This window comes from Lissotriton helveticus, chromosome 5_1 (genome assembly GCF_964261635.1).
Source record: "Lissotriton helveticus chromosome 5_1, aLisHel1.1, whole genome shotgun sequence".
Taxonomy (NCBI): domain Eukaryota; kingdom Metazoa; phylum Chordata; class Amphibia; order Caudata; family Salamandridae; genus Lissotriton; species Lissotriton helveticus.
Genome location: NC_136065.1, coordinates 1449907513 through 1449922699, shown reverse-complemented (window position 1 = coordinate 1449922699; position 15187 = coordinate 1449907513). Strand labels below are relative to the sequence as shown.

General features: G+C 49.0%; 1 protein-coding gene across 1 annotated transcript in view; it reads left to right on the top strand.

Moving 5' to 3' along the window:
• Window positions 1-1233: 1233 nt before the first annotated feature.
• The window catches only part of LOC144755474 (cytochrome P450 2G1-like), a 662651-nt gene continuing 648697 nt past the window's right edge, over window positions 1234-15187 (top strand). The window contains exon 1 of the mRNA XM_078644447.1: window positions 1234-1444. Within this exon, the coding sequence (XP_078500573.1) occupies window positions 1265-1444 (180 nt within the window). The 5' untranslated portion in view covers window positions 1234-1264. The remainder of the gene's footprint in view (window positions 1445-15187) is intronic.

The following is a 15187-nucleotide window of genomic DNA, read 5'->3' as shown; positions in this document are numbered from 1 at the left end:
TAACGCGGTCCTTGATAATATGCCCCAAAGTAACCATGAAATATACAGTCATAAAATTAGAATTATGTATGAAATTAAAGTTAGCAAAACAACATACAACCAATCCCAAGCGATACTAACAAGGATTCTCCCACTGCATAGCTTATACTCCCAGGTTTTTGTCAGATAGTTAACCAACATCCAACTACTTGCCTTTTGCAGTAATACATAAGAATACATGTAAAACAATATCTGTCAACAGGCTTTGACACAGTGTAACAACAATTCACCTCTAAAGGTCTCTCTACCATATGCTTTTCACAGTAAATAAGCATACTGCTTTTCCGATAATTGTTTACAATAAAAAGCATCTGAGACAACTTGTCACCATCAATTAATCAGACCTTTAGCTTTTTCTACTAAATTGCCAACATAAAAACGTATGCCTACTGTATTGAGCACAAGCTTTGCTATAAAGCACCCTTCAGTATACAGGCGTGCAATGTCTTGTCACCATAAGCAAATGAGCCAGGCTATGTTGAGCATGAACTGTCAGGCATTAGCAGTGGAAGACACTTCTTCCCAATTGAAGTCTGTATTTAAGGAAATCAACATTTGTGAATTCAAAGACCCTCTCTCAGTACTACTTCGTAAAGCTCTTTTCTTGTTGATAACATATGGTATCTCAACAGCCCTGCAGTCAAGCTATGCATAAGAAGGCATGCGCCAGGGCACAAACAACATCCTTTATGGACCAATAACTCAGTGCAAATGTTCAGACTGGGATGCTAATAAGTAAATTATGAGATTTATATGTGTTTGATCTTCAGTTATGTTGGTGAACGCGTTGTTGATATTGTTTTTTACTGATTCAGCAATGGGAGCTCGGATTAAGTTTAACCTCAGAGTGAGTTCAAGATACAGTTTGCCTCTGGCCAACTATCCTGCCAAGTCAAGCAGCCCTTCTAATCCAGCTTTGCCGTACTCAAACCTGTTCTGGAATGTGCCTTTTAGAAGCATAACACGATTGCATAACGTAGGCCAAATACAAACACCGAAAACTAAACTGCACCCACAAGCAAATGCCAAAAAAAAAATAATGGACAGGCAGACCCGCCTACTTAGCAAGAGTAACACTACATAACCAGCTGCCTCTGCCGTCATTCACTGACTTTGCCTTTCACCCATATAGTGCTCCGCTGCCTTTTGGCTAGAATTGCGCTGTATAACTACGACATACATATATATTTTATTTTGGAATACACACGGATCGTGAGATTTAATAATGATTCTTTCTGGCGATTTGACTATCTATCTGCTGAGCTGCATCTGCTGCCTCCTCTGTTTCTCTTTCTGGAAATTGTACTTCTGTCGAGGACACCTGCCACCTGGCCCAGTTCCCCTTCCTATCTTGGGAAACCTGCATCAGTTAAAGACCAGTTCCATGGTCGAATCCCTGAAGGCGGTGAGTTGTATTGACCTTTCTGTGGCATTTTATGCATCCAATAACTCGTATGTTTCAGATAATCTGGATAAGTCGACATCATTTTTTTTGGTTCATAATAATGCTTCTTCTTCTGGCATAAAATGTTTTTGGAATTAAAGGGTACATCCTGTTCACCTGTATTTAGCAGTACAGGTGTTAAAAAGTAAGGCCCAGATTTACTAACACTTTGTGTGTGATTTGCATCCTAAAGGTTATGGACACTGGTGTAAACTATTGAATTGGGATTTACTTTCCAGTGCAAAACCTGTTTTGGGCTGCAAAGTAGCTCAAACAAATAGAAAGAAGTGCTAGACTCTACTTATGCCACGTTGCTTTAAGGGGGTCTACTATGGGTGGATTCGTGGAGACTAGATTTTTTGAGATGATAGGGTCAATTAAATGTAATTACTCAGTCGTAAAGAAGATTGACATGCTATTTAATTCAACAGTAGAATCTTTACAAAGAAAGGCCCGACATACTTCATCAGGGCCAGCCCACAGTTAAATATACTACACTGAGTGTGATTTATAATGAAAGTTTCAATGTCACAATGAAATGAAAGAAAGAAAAGGAAAGGAGACGTTTTTTGGAAACATAAACGTAAAAGCAGGAAAAGAAAGAAATAGAAAAGTGTTAGACCTGGCATCTTTGGCGTGGTTTTTCCCTATCTTTTTGCCTCTACCTCCTGTATTTTTGATGCTGTGCTGGATTTCGTTTTTGCTGGTTTAGATGCTTTGGACACTCTGCCACTGCTGATCAGTGCCAGAGTGTAAGTACTCCCTATGTAAAGTGTTATTCTGATTGGATATACATGTTTGGCATATTTGTATCACTATGAAGTCCCTAGTAAAGTGCACTGGGTGTGCCAGGGCTGGTGATGGCAAATGCTACTAGTGGGCCTGCAGCACTGATTGTGCCACCCACAGGAGTAGCTCTAAATGGTGCCTCAGGCCTGCCACTGCAGTGCCTATGGGCAGTTTAGAAACTGCCATGTCCTCCTGGTCAGTGTCCCCACTGACCAGGCCTAACCCTTCCCTTTTTGTGCACATTAGTCACCCCTATGGAAGGCCCAAGGTACCCCCTGGGCAGGGTGCAGTGTATGTAAAAGGTAGAGCATGTACTAGTGCAGGTGACATGCTCTGATAGTGAATGGCAGCCATTTTCGTTTTTCACTATTGTAAGGCTATCTTGCTCCTTAGATTAACATGGGGGATGCTGGCTACAGTGGCTTCCAGCAATTCTACCCATAAAAACAAAATAGGACATAAGTATCTAGTATCCCTGAACTCAGAATTTAATAATACATCTTTTAGGAAAGGTTGTTTTTAAATCCTGTGTTTGAGAACAGAACTTTTAGAAAGTTGCTGTTCTCTTGTCTGACCTTTCTGTGTGCCTTGGCCTGTTTGTGGATTGACTGTCTGGTTTGAGAGTGACAGGGGCTGGGGATTCCCCAGGAGGCTGGCTGAGTCAGCCCTAGGCTGAATGGCTGCATTTGCAGCCTGAGTGGTGGGAGGAGTTAGCACCTGGGCCTGAAAAGGGCTGTGCCTGCCTTCCACAATGCTGGCTCAGGAGACACCCAGAACTGGTTCAGACCGGGCTCAGGGCCCACTTGCACAAAGAGAACAAAGATTTTTAGGGGTATAAGTACAGGACCCCTGACAACAGAAAATTAGATCATCCTGGAATCAAGAAGGAACCTCTGCCAAGGAGAAAGCTGAAACTGAAGAAGGAAGACTGTCCTGCTGTTGCTCTGCTGGACTGACCTGTTGCTTTGCTACCAAGGAGAGAGGAAGGACTTTGCTGTTGTGCTGTTTCCCCTGTCTTGAAGGAATCTCCAAGGGCCTGAGAAGAGCTGGCTCCCTGTTCTGAAGTCCCAGGAACAAAAGGACTTCACCCCCAGCTTCCCTGAACTCTGCTGAGAGAGTTCTGTCCTTCCTAGAGGGCTTGATCCAGTTGTGGGGCCTCTGGAAGTTTTACCTGTCCTGAGAATCTTGAAACTAAGCTTGAGAGACTTTTGCAATTGAAAAGTTATCGCATCGCTCGCTCCGGAGCGCATCCCCGACAGTGCGAGGAAATTCCCGCCGCTACGAAGGCCGAGATCATCGCAGCGCCTGTTGTCGCTACCAGAGCCGGCGCATCCTTCGTTTGCGGGACACACCAGACCGGTGCGGGAAAGTCTAACATCGCTGCGAGTGACGTCGCAGAGCCTGTTGTCGCTGGGTGAGATCGCGGCACCGCTTGCTTGCGGACCGCATCACGTCGCTGCGAGTGTCGTCGCAGAAACCATCGCGTCAAGGAGCTGTGAGAGAGAAGATCACCGCTGGTCAGCGCATCATCTTCCCGGAGATCGTCGCAACTCCGAACCTCCGCACCGGAATCCATACAAGTGGCCTTCCTCCCCATACAGACCGGATTCATCGCAACACGCCCGCTGCTGCAGCGGGGCTGTCGCAAACGCCTCCCCAGGGTCTCAGGAGCAACGCATCGCTTGTTTTCCACTGCACCAGCTTCTGCTTTTGGAACTTTGTCATAACTAAAAGGTACTGTGAGTAAACGTGACGCAACTTTGAACTGTTCACGCATCTGTGGATTATTTTATCGCAACCTGAAGAATTTTATCGCAACCCTTAAGAACTCTTTTGAAACCAAATTCTTGAACAATGTATGTTGGATTTTTGTCATTTTGGTCAGTTTAGATTAAATACCTTTATTTTTCTAACCTGTTGTGGAGTCAGTTTGTGGTGTTTTCACTGTGTTACTGTGAGTGTTGGTACAAATACTTTACACATTGCCTCTGGTTAGCCTAGACTACTCGTGCCAAGCTACCTAGAGGGTGAGCAGGGGTTATCTCAGAGGGTTTCCTCCTTACCCTGAGTAGAAGCAAGGGTCCCTATTTGGACAGTGGTACCTACCTCTGCCAACTAGAGACCCCCAGTTCTAACATTGTTGGTCAGCGGTGCAGATTGAACTTGTATTTGTACTAGACCCACAGTAACTGGTGTACATCACTAGTGAGTGCAGACCACTACGCCACTGCATACTACTGGTTTTTGATTTTTGATTCTATTTTTGAGTAACTCTTCAAAGCATCATGTCTGTGAAAGGAAAGGCACTCAGTGAGTGGGCAGAAGTAGAATTGGAGTTTGTCATTGGAGATTTGTATTCATACAAAGTTGAGCAACTTAGGAAATTCTGCCTTGGATTTGAGTGCCCCATAAAGAGCGCCTACAGGAAGGAGGAGCTGCAGAGAATCTTGAAGACCCATTGGGAGGCACAAGAGGGAAATGATGATGTGGACGTAGAGAATGGTTTTCAAGTCACAGATCTGCCAGTGGGCAGAGTAGGCTCAGGAGCTGGCAGCAGCCATTCCAGCAGGGGCCTCACCCCGGAAGAGTTACAAGAAAATCAGAGAGTAAGGGAATATGAGTTGGAATTCCTGAAAATGAAAATGAAGCAATTGGAAATGGATAAAGAGAGAGAAAAGACATCGGAGGAGAGCAAAAGTGCCCGCGCCTTGGAGGAAAAGAAATTGCTTTTGGCTCTGAGTTGAGCATGAGAGAACTGGATCTTAAAGCCAAGGAGGTGGATGCCAGTTCGAATGATGGCAGTGCACAGCCAGTGCAAGGGGGTAAAGTATATATTCCCAAAGACCTGGTTCAGAATTACCATAGGAGTGAGGATATCTATGCCTGGTTCACTTCATATGAGATTGCATTGAGGATGAATGGTGTGCCTGAACAGTATTGGGGGCGGGCCTGTGGAAACATTTTGAGGCTTCTGGGAGAAGTGCCCTAGAGCCCTTAGAGATGGCAGGTGCCATGACCTACTCCAATATGAAGGAGGCCTTATGTCTCAGGTATGGCCTTACTCCAGAGCAGTATCGACTGCAGTTTAGAAACTCCAAGAAGAGAGAGTCTGAGACTTGGATGGAATGTGTGAATCAGTACTCACGTGTACTGGAAGGTTGGATGAAGGGCAGTAAAGTAACTGATTTTAAGGGGTTGTTGCATTTAATCAGTAGGGAGCACTTGAGTAGTCTTTGTGTTCCTGAGCTGCGCCAGTATCTTTTAGACAGCAAGCTGACAGACCCCATTGAGCTTGCTAAGGAGGCGGACCGCTGGACCAGTACCAGGGTCCACAGAGGAATTGTGGGTAACAAAGGTGGGCAGGGTCCCCTGCAGAAGAGTGGGGGGACAAGGGTAACCAAAAGGAGTTCTCACAAGGGCCCCAAAATAGTTCCCAGGGAAAGGAATCCCAACCCCCCAAACCTAGACAGCCATAGCCCCCTAAGGGCAGACGGGACAATAGAGACAGAAGGGATAACCAAGGTACCCCTACCTGCTATCACTCCAATGAGGTGGGCCACATTGCTCCAAAATGTCCCCAGAAGAAGCTAGCACCCACTGGTGCTCCCGCCCCAGCGTTAGCCAGTGTAGCTTTGGGAGGGGATTTGGTTTCTACTAAATGGGGGGAGCTAGCAGTTATGACCCTTGTCTCTCTAGGAGACCAAGAGATGGTCCAGGAAACCTTACTGCCCTCTAACACTAAGAAGTATGGGCAGAAGGTGACCATCAATGGGAGGGAGGTTGAGGCTCTGAGAGACACAGGAGCCAGTGTGACATCCATGAGGTGTCAGTGGGTGTTTGAAGAGCAAATCATCCCTGATGCACTCCGTCCTGTAGTGGCAGCTGGCGCGTGTTCCCTTTGAATGGGGGGGAGTCTCTGGTCTTTTGGAAGTAGTTGTCAGTGATACCTTGCCTGTAGACTGTCTGTTAGGTAACGACCTGGAGAGTTCTCCATGGAGGGATGTAGAACATAGAACTCACTTGGAGATGTTGGGTTTGCCTGCGTGGATCTGTGTAACCACGCGTGCTATGGCAGCCAGAAGGGGTGATACAGCAGAACTGGAGCCTGAAACAGTGGCCCAGAGGCCTGCCAGGAGAGGAAGAGGCAGGGGGCGCGGGAAACCCGCCCCAGCAGTTCCCACGGTCCAGGAAGAAGCAGAACCTGAGGGGGATGCCCTGGAACGTACAGGTTAACAAGTGGCCGAACTGGGGGACCTCCGCGAGCTGACCCATTGGCAGCAGGAAGGTGGCCCCTCCAGGGGGGAATTCTGCCAGGCGCAGAAAAATTGCCCTTCCCTCATTGGTCTGCGGCAACAGGCTGTAGATCAGGCAGCAGGTGGAGCAACCAGAGATCACTTTATCTACTGGGAAGATGACTTATTATATAGTGAGCCTAAGTTTGCTGAGCCCGGTGCAGCCCGTGTGCTGGTGGTACCCGAGCGCTTCAGAAACTTCCTAATGGGTCTGGCTCATGACGTGCCTCTCGCAGGACATCTGGGGCAAGACAAGACCCTAAACCGGCTTGTTACCCACTTCCACTGGCCCCAGATGAAGAAGCACGTTGGTTCCTTTTGTAGGTCTTGCCAAACCTGTCAAGCCAGTGGCAAGACTGGAATGAAGTTGAAGGCACCCCTCCAACCCTTTCCAGTGGTGAGCACCCCTTGCGAGTGGGTGGGCATAGACATAGTAGGGCCCCTGGACCCCAAGACAGCCTTAGGCAACAGGTTCATCCTGGTCTTGGTGGACCATGCCACCCGGTACCCGGAAGCAGTCTCTCTCCGGACAATCACAGCACCCGTGGTGGGCCGTGCATTGATGGGGATCTTTTCCCATGTAGGGTTCCCCAGAGAGGTGGTCTCCGACCGGGGTACCAACTTAATCTCTAAGTACATGAAGTCTCTGTGGGAGGAGTGTGGGGTAACTTATAAGTTCACCACTCCTTACCACTCTCAAGGAAATGGGTTGGTTAAAAGGTTCAACCGGACCCTAAAAGGTATGATTATGGGCCTAGCGGAGCCCATGAGATGGAAGTGGGACGTCTTGTTACCATGCCTGTTGTTTGCCTACAGGGAGGTGCCTCAGAAGTCCTTACGGTTCAGTCCCTTTGAATTCCTGTATGGCCACCCTGTTAGAGGACCTCTCTCACTGGTGAAGGAGGGTTGGGAAAAGTCCCGTGGGAAAACCCCCCAGGATGTGTTCAGCTATGTGCTGGCCATCCGCAACCAGACACAATGCTTCAGGAAGCTCGCTCAGGTGAACCTGGAAGCAAGCCAGGAAGAAATTAAAAGATGGTATGGCGAGAATAGCACTCTGGTCGAATTTCAACCTGGGCAGAAAGTGTGGGTGAGGGCGCCAGTGGAGCCTTGTGCGCTCCAAGACAAGTGGACTGGGCCATATGAGGTGGTGGAAAGGAAAAGTGAGGTAACCTACCTGGTTAACCTGATGACTCCCAGGCAACCCCTGAGAGTCTTGCATGTGAACCGCCTCCAACCACACTTTGAGAGGTCTGAAGTGACATTGCTCATGGCTACAGATGCAGGAAGGGAAGAGGATAGTGATCCTCTCCCTGACCTCCTGGCAGTTAAGGAGCAAGATGGGTCAGTGGATGGTGTGGTCCTCTCGCCCACCCTGACCCCAGAGCAGCAGAGTGACTGTCGCCAAGTATTGGGTCAGTTCTCCTCCCTGTTCTCCCTGACCCCAGGAGTCACCAACTGGTGCGTCCATGATGTGGACACGGGAGACAGTCTGCCTGTGAAACAAAATTTTTACAGGGTAGCTGACAAGGTCAGGGCCAGCATCAAGGAAGAGGTTTCCAAGATGTTGGCGCTAGGGGTGATTGAGCCCTCCAGCAGCCCCTGGGCTAGCCCAGTGGTCTTGGTACCAAAAGCTGCTGCGCCAGGTGCCACTCCAGAATTCAGGTTTTGCGTGGACTACCGTGGGTTCAATGCGGTCACGAAGACTGACGCACACCCCATCCCCAGAGCTGATGAGCTCGTGGATCGGTTGAGAGCTGCCCAGTACCTCAGTACATTTGATTTGACTTCTGGGTACTGGCAGATTGCCTTAACTGAGGGGGCCAAAGAGAGGTCAGCATTTTCAACGCCAGAGGGGCACTTCCAGTTCCGAGTCATGCCCTTTGGGTTGAAGAATGCCCCTGCCACGTTCCAGAGACTGGTTAACCAGGTACTGTCCGGGCTGGAGGAATTCAGCGCCGCATACCTGGATGACATTGCGGTGTTCAGCTCCACGTGGGAGGAACACTTGCAGCACCTCTGTGAAGTGTTGAAGGCTCTGCAAAGGGCATGCCTCACTATCAAGGCCAGCAAGTGCCAGATAGGGCAGGGATCTGTGGTGTATTTGGGACACCAGGTGGGGAGCGACCAGGTGGCGCCCCTACAGGCAAAGATTGATACCATTCTGGCTTGGGAGCCCCCCAAGACCCAGACAGAGGTGAGAGCCTTTTTAGGACTCACCGGGTACTACAGACGGTTTGTCAAGGAATATGGCACCATTGTCGCCCCCTCGACAGAACTCACTTCTAGGAAGTTGCCCAAAAGAGTGGACTGGACTGAAGCCTGCCAGACTGCTTTTGAAACCCTGAAAACTGCCATATGCACAGCACCGGTGCTCAAGGCACCTAACTTTTCCAGTGAGTTCATAGTGCAGACAGACACTTCAGAGCATGGTGTGTGAGCAGTACTCTCACAAGTCACTGAGGAGAATGGAGAACAGCCCGTAGCTTTCATTAGTAGGAGGCTACTCCCCAGGGAACGGAGGTGGAGTGCGATTGAAAGGGAAGCTTTTGCTGTGGTCTGGGCTCTGAAGAAGCTGAGGCCTCACCTGTTTGGGACTCACTTCCGTGTTCAGACCGACCAAAGGCCCCTCAGATGGTTAATGCGAATGAGGTGTGAGAACCCAAAACTGTTGAGGTGGTGCATTTCCCTACAGGGAATGGACTTTACGGTGGAACACCGCCCTGGTACAGAGCACGCCAACGCTGATGGTCTGTCCAGGTTTTTCCGCCTTAGTGAAGAGAACCCCCAAGAGGGTGGGTAGTTATCCCCACTTTCAGCTGGAGGGGACACGTGTTAGACCTGGCATCTTTGGTGTGGTTTCCCCCTATCTTTTTGCCTCTACCTCCTGTATTTTTGATGCTGTGCTGGATTTCGTTTTTGCTGGTTTACATGCTTTGGACACTCTGCCACTGCTTATCAGTGCCAGAGTGTAAGTGCTCCCTTTGTAAAGTGTTATTCTGATTGGATATACATGTTTGGCATATTTGTATCACCATGGTAAAGTGCACTGGGTGTGCCAGGGCTGGTGATGGCAAATGCTACTAGTGGGCCTGCAGCACTGATTGTGCCACCCACAGGAGTAGCTCTAAAATGGTGTCTCAGGCCTGCCACTGCAGTGCCTATGTGCAGTTTAGAAACTGCCATGTCCTCCTGGTCAGTGTTCCCACTGACCAGGCCTAACCCTTCCCTTTTTGTGCACATCAGTCACCCCTATGGAAGGCCCAAGGTACCCCCCTGGGCAGGGTGCAGTGTATGTAAAAGGTAGAGCATGTACTAGTGCAGGTGACATGCTCTGATAGTGAATGGCAGCCATTTACGTTTTTCACTATTGTAAGGCTATCTTGCTCCATAGATTAACATGGGGGATGCTGGCTACAGTGGCTTCCAGCAATTCTTCCCATAGAAACAAGATAGTACATAAGTATCTAGTATCCCTGAACTCAAAATTTTAATAACACATCTTTTAGGAAAGGTTGTTTTTATATCCTGTGTTTGAGAACAGCACTTTTAGAAAGTTGCTGTTCTCTTGTCTGACCTTTCTGTGTGCCTTGGCCTGTTTGTGGATTGGCTGTCTGGTTTGAGAGTGACAGGGGCTGGGGATTCCCCAGGAGGCTGGCTGAGTCAGCCCTAGGCTGAATGACTGCAATTGCAGCCTGAGTGGTGGAAGGAGTTAGCTCCTGGGCCTGAAAAGGGCTGTGCCTGCCTGCCACAATGCTGGCTCCACCTCCTGCTGGGCGGCTGACAACCCCTGTCCCTCACTCTGAAAGGAAAGGAGAAGCCAGGAAAACAAAGTACTCAGGAGACACCCAGAACTGGTTCAGACCGGGCTCAGGGCCAACTTGCACAAAGAGAACAAAGACTTTTAGGGGTATAAGTACAGGACCCCTGACAACAGAAAATTAGATCATCTTGGAATCAAGAAGCAACCTCTGCCAAGGAGAAAGCTGAAACCGAAGAAGGAAGACTGTCCTGCTGTTGCTCTGCTGGACTGACCTGTTGCTTTGCTTCCAAGGAGAGGGAAGGACTTTGCTGTTGTGCTGTGTCCCCTGTCTTGAAGGACTCTCCAAGGGCCTGAGAAGAGCTGGCTCCCTGTTCTGAAGTCCCAAGAACAAAAGGACTTCATCCCCAGCTTCCCTGAACTCTGCTGGGAGAGTTCTGTCCTTCCTAGAGGGCTTGATCCAGTTGTGGGGCCTCTGGAAGTTGTACCTGTCCTGGGAAGCTTGAAACTAAGCTTGAGAGACTTTTACAATTGAAAAGTTATCGCATCGCTCGCTGCGGAGCGCATCCCCGACAGTGTGAGGAAATTCCTTACCGATACGAAGGCCGAGATCGTCGCAGCGCCTGTTGTCGCTGCCAGAGCCGTCACATCCTTCGTTTGCGGAATGCACCAGACCGTTGCGGGAAAGTCTAACATCGCTACGAGTGTCGTCGCAGAGCCTGTCGTCTCTGGGTGAGATCGCCGCACCGCTTGCTTGCGGACCGCATCACGTCGCTGCGAGTGTCGTCGCAGAAACCATCGCGTCGAAGAGCTGCGAGAGAGAAGATCACCGCTGGTCAGCGCATCGTCGCCCCGGAGATCGTCGCAACTCCAAAGATCGTCGCATCGTGCCTTTTGCGAGAACAAACTTCCTACGTAACCTCCGCACCGGAATCCATACAAGTGGCCTTCCTCCCCATACAGACCGGATTTGTGGCAACAGGGCCGCTGCTGCAGCGGGGCTGTCGCAAACGCCTCCCCAGGGTCTCAGGAGCAACGCATCGCTTGTTTTCCACTGCACCAGCTTCTGCTTTTGGAACTTTGTCGCAACTAAAATGTACTGTGAGTAAACGTGACGCAACTTTGAACTTTTCACGCATCTGTGGATTATTTTATCGCAACCTGAAGAATTTTATCGCAAACCTTGAGGACTCTTTTGAAACCATATTCTTGAACTGTGTATGTTGGATTTTTGTCGTTTTGGTCTTGTGTAGTTTAGATTAAATACCTTTATTTTTCTAAACTGTTGTGGAGTCAATTTGTGGTGTTTTCACTGTGTTACTGTGAGTGTTGGTACAAATACTTTACACATTGCCTCTGGTTAGCCTAGACTGCTCGTGCCAAGCTACCTAGAGGGTGAGCAGGGGTTATCTCAGAGGGTTTCCTTCTTACCCTGACTAGAAGCAAGGGTCCCTATTTGGACAGTGGTACCTACCTCTGCCAACTAGAGACCCCCAGTTCTAACAAAAAGGATAAAACAAAAACAACAACATGATGCACGTTATATCAAATTGAAAACGCATTTTTGATTTTGTCAGCACTGCTACCGAATAAGAAGGGAGAAAAAGGAAGATACAATCTTTTCCTGAACTCATATTAACCGGCTACATTCCCATGTGCAGCTAAAAACTGTATACTAACCTCACCACCTGAAGTGTGCCTGAGACAAGGGGAAATGTATTATGTGAGACCTGGAAAAAAAGGAATTATCTTGATCATACGTTTAACCCCTTCGGTGCATCAGACGGTCAGGAGCTGTCCAACGCACCAGTGCTCATGTGCGTCGATGGCTTCCGGCCGATCGGGCACATGGCACAGGAAATCCCTCTGATTTCTTTGAGCCTTCAACAACCTTGGGAGCTGGGGAAGGGCTTCCCCAACTCCTGAGGCTGTTCTGCTAGTTTCTGGGAAATGAGCGCGTATGTTACAATGAATGACGTCATTTCACTGAAACCGAAACTGAAATGAGCCAATAGGCTCATTTCAGTTTCACTTTCTACTTGCTCAGGGGGCTATCTCAGCCCCCGAGCAGGTAGAAAGACAGGAGAGGTATCATTTGAAAAGGGAGAATCTCCCCTTTCTAATGGTACCCCTCATAAGTGGATCCCTGCTTGAACACTGCCTAAGGAGGGTGATCCCCAAGCAGGGATCCACCCACTGGACACCAGGGAGTGGGAGTGACCCCTTGGGCAATGACCTTTGCTCCCCCAATTGTTCTTGGGTTATTCAATCTTTCTGCCCCCCGGGGGGCATATTGGGTGAGTAGCCCCCAATCTGCCCCTTCAGGGGCAGAAAGACCACTAGATGTCAGGGATTAATTTATTTATTGTATTTTGGGGTGGGAGATGTCCGAGATGGGCATTGACCCCACCCCCACAAAGTTTCACATTTTTTATGCCTCAGCTGAGAGGCACATTGGGGCAATTGCCCCCGATCTGCCCCCCCCCGGCAGAAAGCCCACTAGATGCAGGGGATTATTTTTCTTATTGTATTTAAGGGTGGGGGCTGAGATGGGCATGGCACTACCCCACCCTTCCTACATTCTACAGTCTTTCTGCACCATTGGGAGGCAGATCGTGGCAATACCCCCTGATCTGCCCCCCAGGGGGAGCAGAAAGCCCACTAGGTACCAGGGATTGTTTTTTATACATAGGGGTGGTGACTGGCCAAAAGGGGCATACCAATGCCCCACCCCCAAATAAATTTAACAGAACCTTTTTGCTCCCCCAGAGGCAAATAGGGCAAAAGTCCCTTATCTGCCCCCAGGTGGGGTAGAAATCCCACTAGGGACTTTTGGTTTTTTTATATGTAGGAGTGGGGACTGCCCAGAATGGGGATTATGTTTTTTTTTATTATACATAAGGGTGAGGCTGCCCAGAATGGGCATGTCAATGTGCCTACCCCCCCATAAAAATTAGTCACAGTCTTTCTGCCTCTCTGGGGAGGTAGATGGGGGTAATAGTCCCCAATCTGCTCCTTAGGGGGGAAAGAAAGCCCACTAGGCACCAGGGATTTATTTTTATACGTAGGGGTTGGGGCTGCCCAGAATGGGCATGCCAATGCACCTACTACCCCATAAAAATTAGCCACAGTCTTCCTGCCCCACCAGAAGGCAGCTCGGAGAAATTGCCCCTTATCTGCTCCCTTGGGGGACAGAAAGCCCACCAGGCACTAGGGATAGGTTTATGGGCATGCCAGTGAGAAGCCCCATAGGAAAGGGTGCTCCCCTTTTTTTAGGCAGACATTTTGGCTGTCTCAGTGATATTTTTAGTCTCATCTGCACCCAGGCTGGTGCAAGTAACCACTAGAAACTAGGGAGAGTTTGTGTGTGTGTGTGAACTGGAGTTTGGCTGCCAGTCTGCGTGTACTGACCTTTGGCTGGCATTTTGCCGGCGGTGTGCGAGGACCTGCACTTGGCTAATGGTGTGGGTGGACTTGCACTTGATGGTGGTGTGTGTAGATTGTCGCTTGTCTGGTGGTGTGCGTGGAGTGTTGCTTGGCTGGTGGTGTAAGTGGACTAGTACTTGGCTGGCTCTGTGCATGGATGGTGCTTGACTGAGGGATCGGAATGGCCATAGCAGGCACCGGGCTTTTCCCGGTGGGCCAGAGGGGTGGGGGCTGGTTTTCTGGGTGTAGGGTGGTAGTTTTGTCACTGGGGGGCTAATGCTGCAGCAATGCTGCAATATTGTCCCCCAGTAACAAAAGCGGGAGCTGTGCTTCTTAATAGCACGCCCCCATCCCAGATCAATCTGAATGGGCTGGTTGCCGTTTCCAGTCCGGCCCTGTTTGGCTGGCGGTGTGCAGGGATGGTGCTTGACTGGTGGTGTGCGTGGATAGCCATTGGCTGGTGGTGTGCATGTTCTGACTCGTGGCTGGCAGTGTGGCTTAAATGGATCCTCCAACGTTTTCTTACCCAGAATCCACGCAAACCTGAAATTTACTTATAAAGTCAAATTTTCCTCACATTTCTGTGTGGGTAAGTTGTAGGATCACTGTGCAGGCACACATTTCCTACAACTCAGCATTCCCCTTGGATTCCCAAGAAAAATGATACCTCACTTGTGTGGGTGCTCAAAGTAGCGTCATCCTAAACACATATAAGCAGTCTGCCCTTTTGGACCCACTTTGGGTCCCCTCAATCTCTACACGTTTTTGGCCTTTCCATGTCATAAGCACTTGGCCATCCACACAAGTAAGGTATACTTTTTGACTGGAATCTATGGGGAATACTGAGTGGTTGGAAATATGTGCTGTGCGGTGATCCCACAACTTTCCCACACAGATATTAGTGGAAAATGTGACTTTTTAGCTAAATTTGAAGGTTTGCAGCAGATTCGTGGAAGGAAAACATTGGGGGATCATCACAAGCTACACATCCTTGGACTCCCATGGGTGCCTAGTTTTCAGAATTGGCTTAGTTTTTTATGTTCTCCTAGATGTCAGCAAGCCCAGGACCAAAATCACAGGTGCCCAACTATCTATCACAAAATAACCAGGGTTTCAAGGGGGTCACCTGCGTTTTTTGAACCGGGCTCAGCAGCAATCTAGCGAAACCTACCAAACCAAGACACTTCTGAAACTAGACACCCAGTGCAGTCCATGAAGGGGTGGCTTGCATGTAAGCATGGGCGTAAAATCCGTTCCGCTCGCGGATTTTGCGGATTTTCGGTAAATTCGCAATCCGCGAACTCTTGCGAACTTACCGAAAATTCGTAAATCCGTGCGAAGCGGATTTTTTTGCTTGGTCGCACTTGCCAACTAGAATACTATACAATTTCGCGGGAGTAAACACTTGCGAAAACGTAGATGCGGCGGGCAGCGACA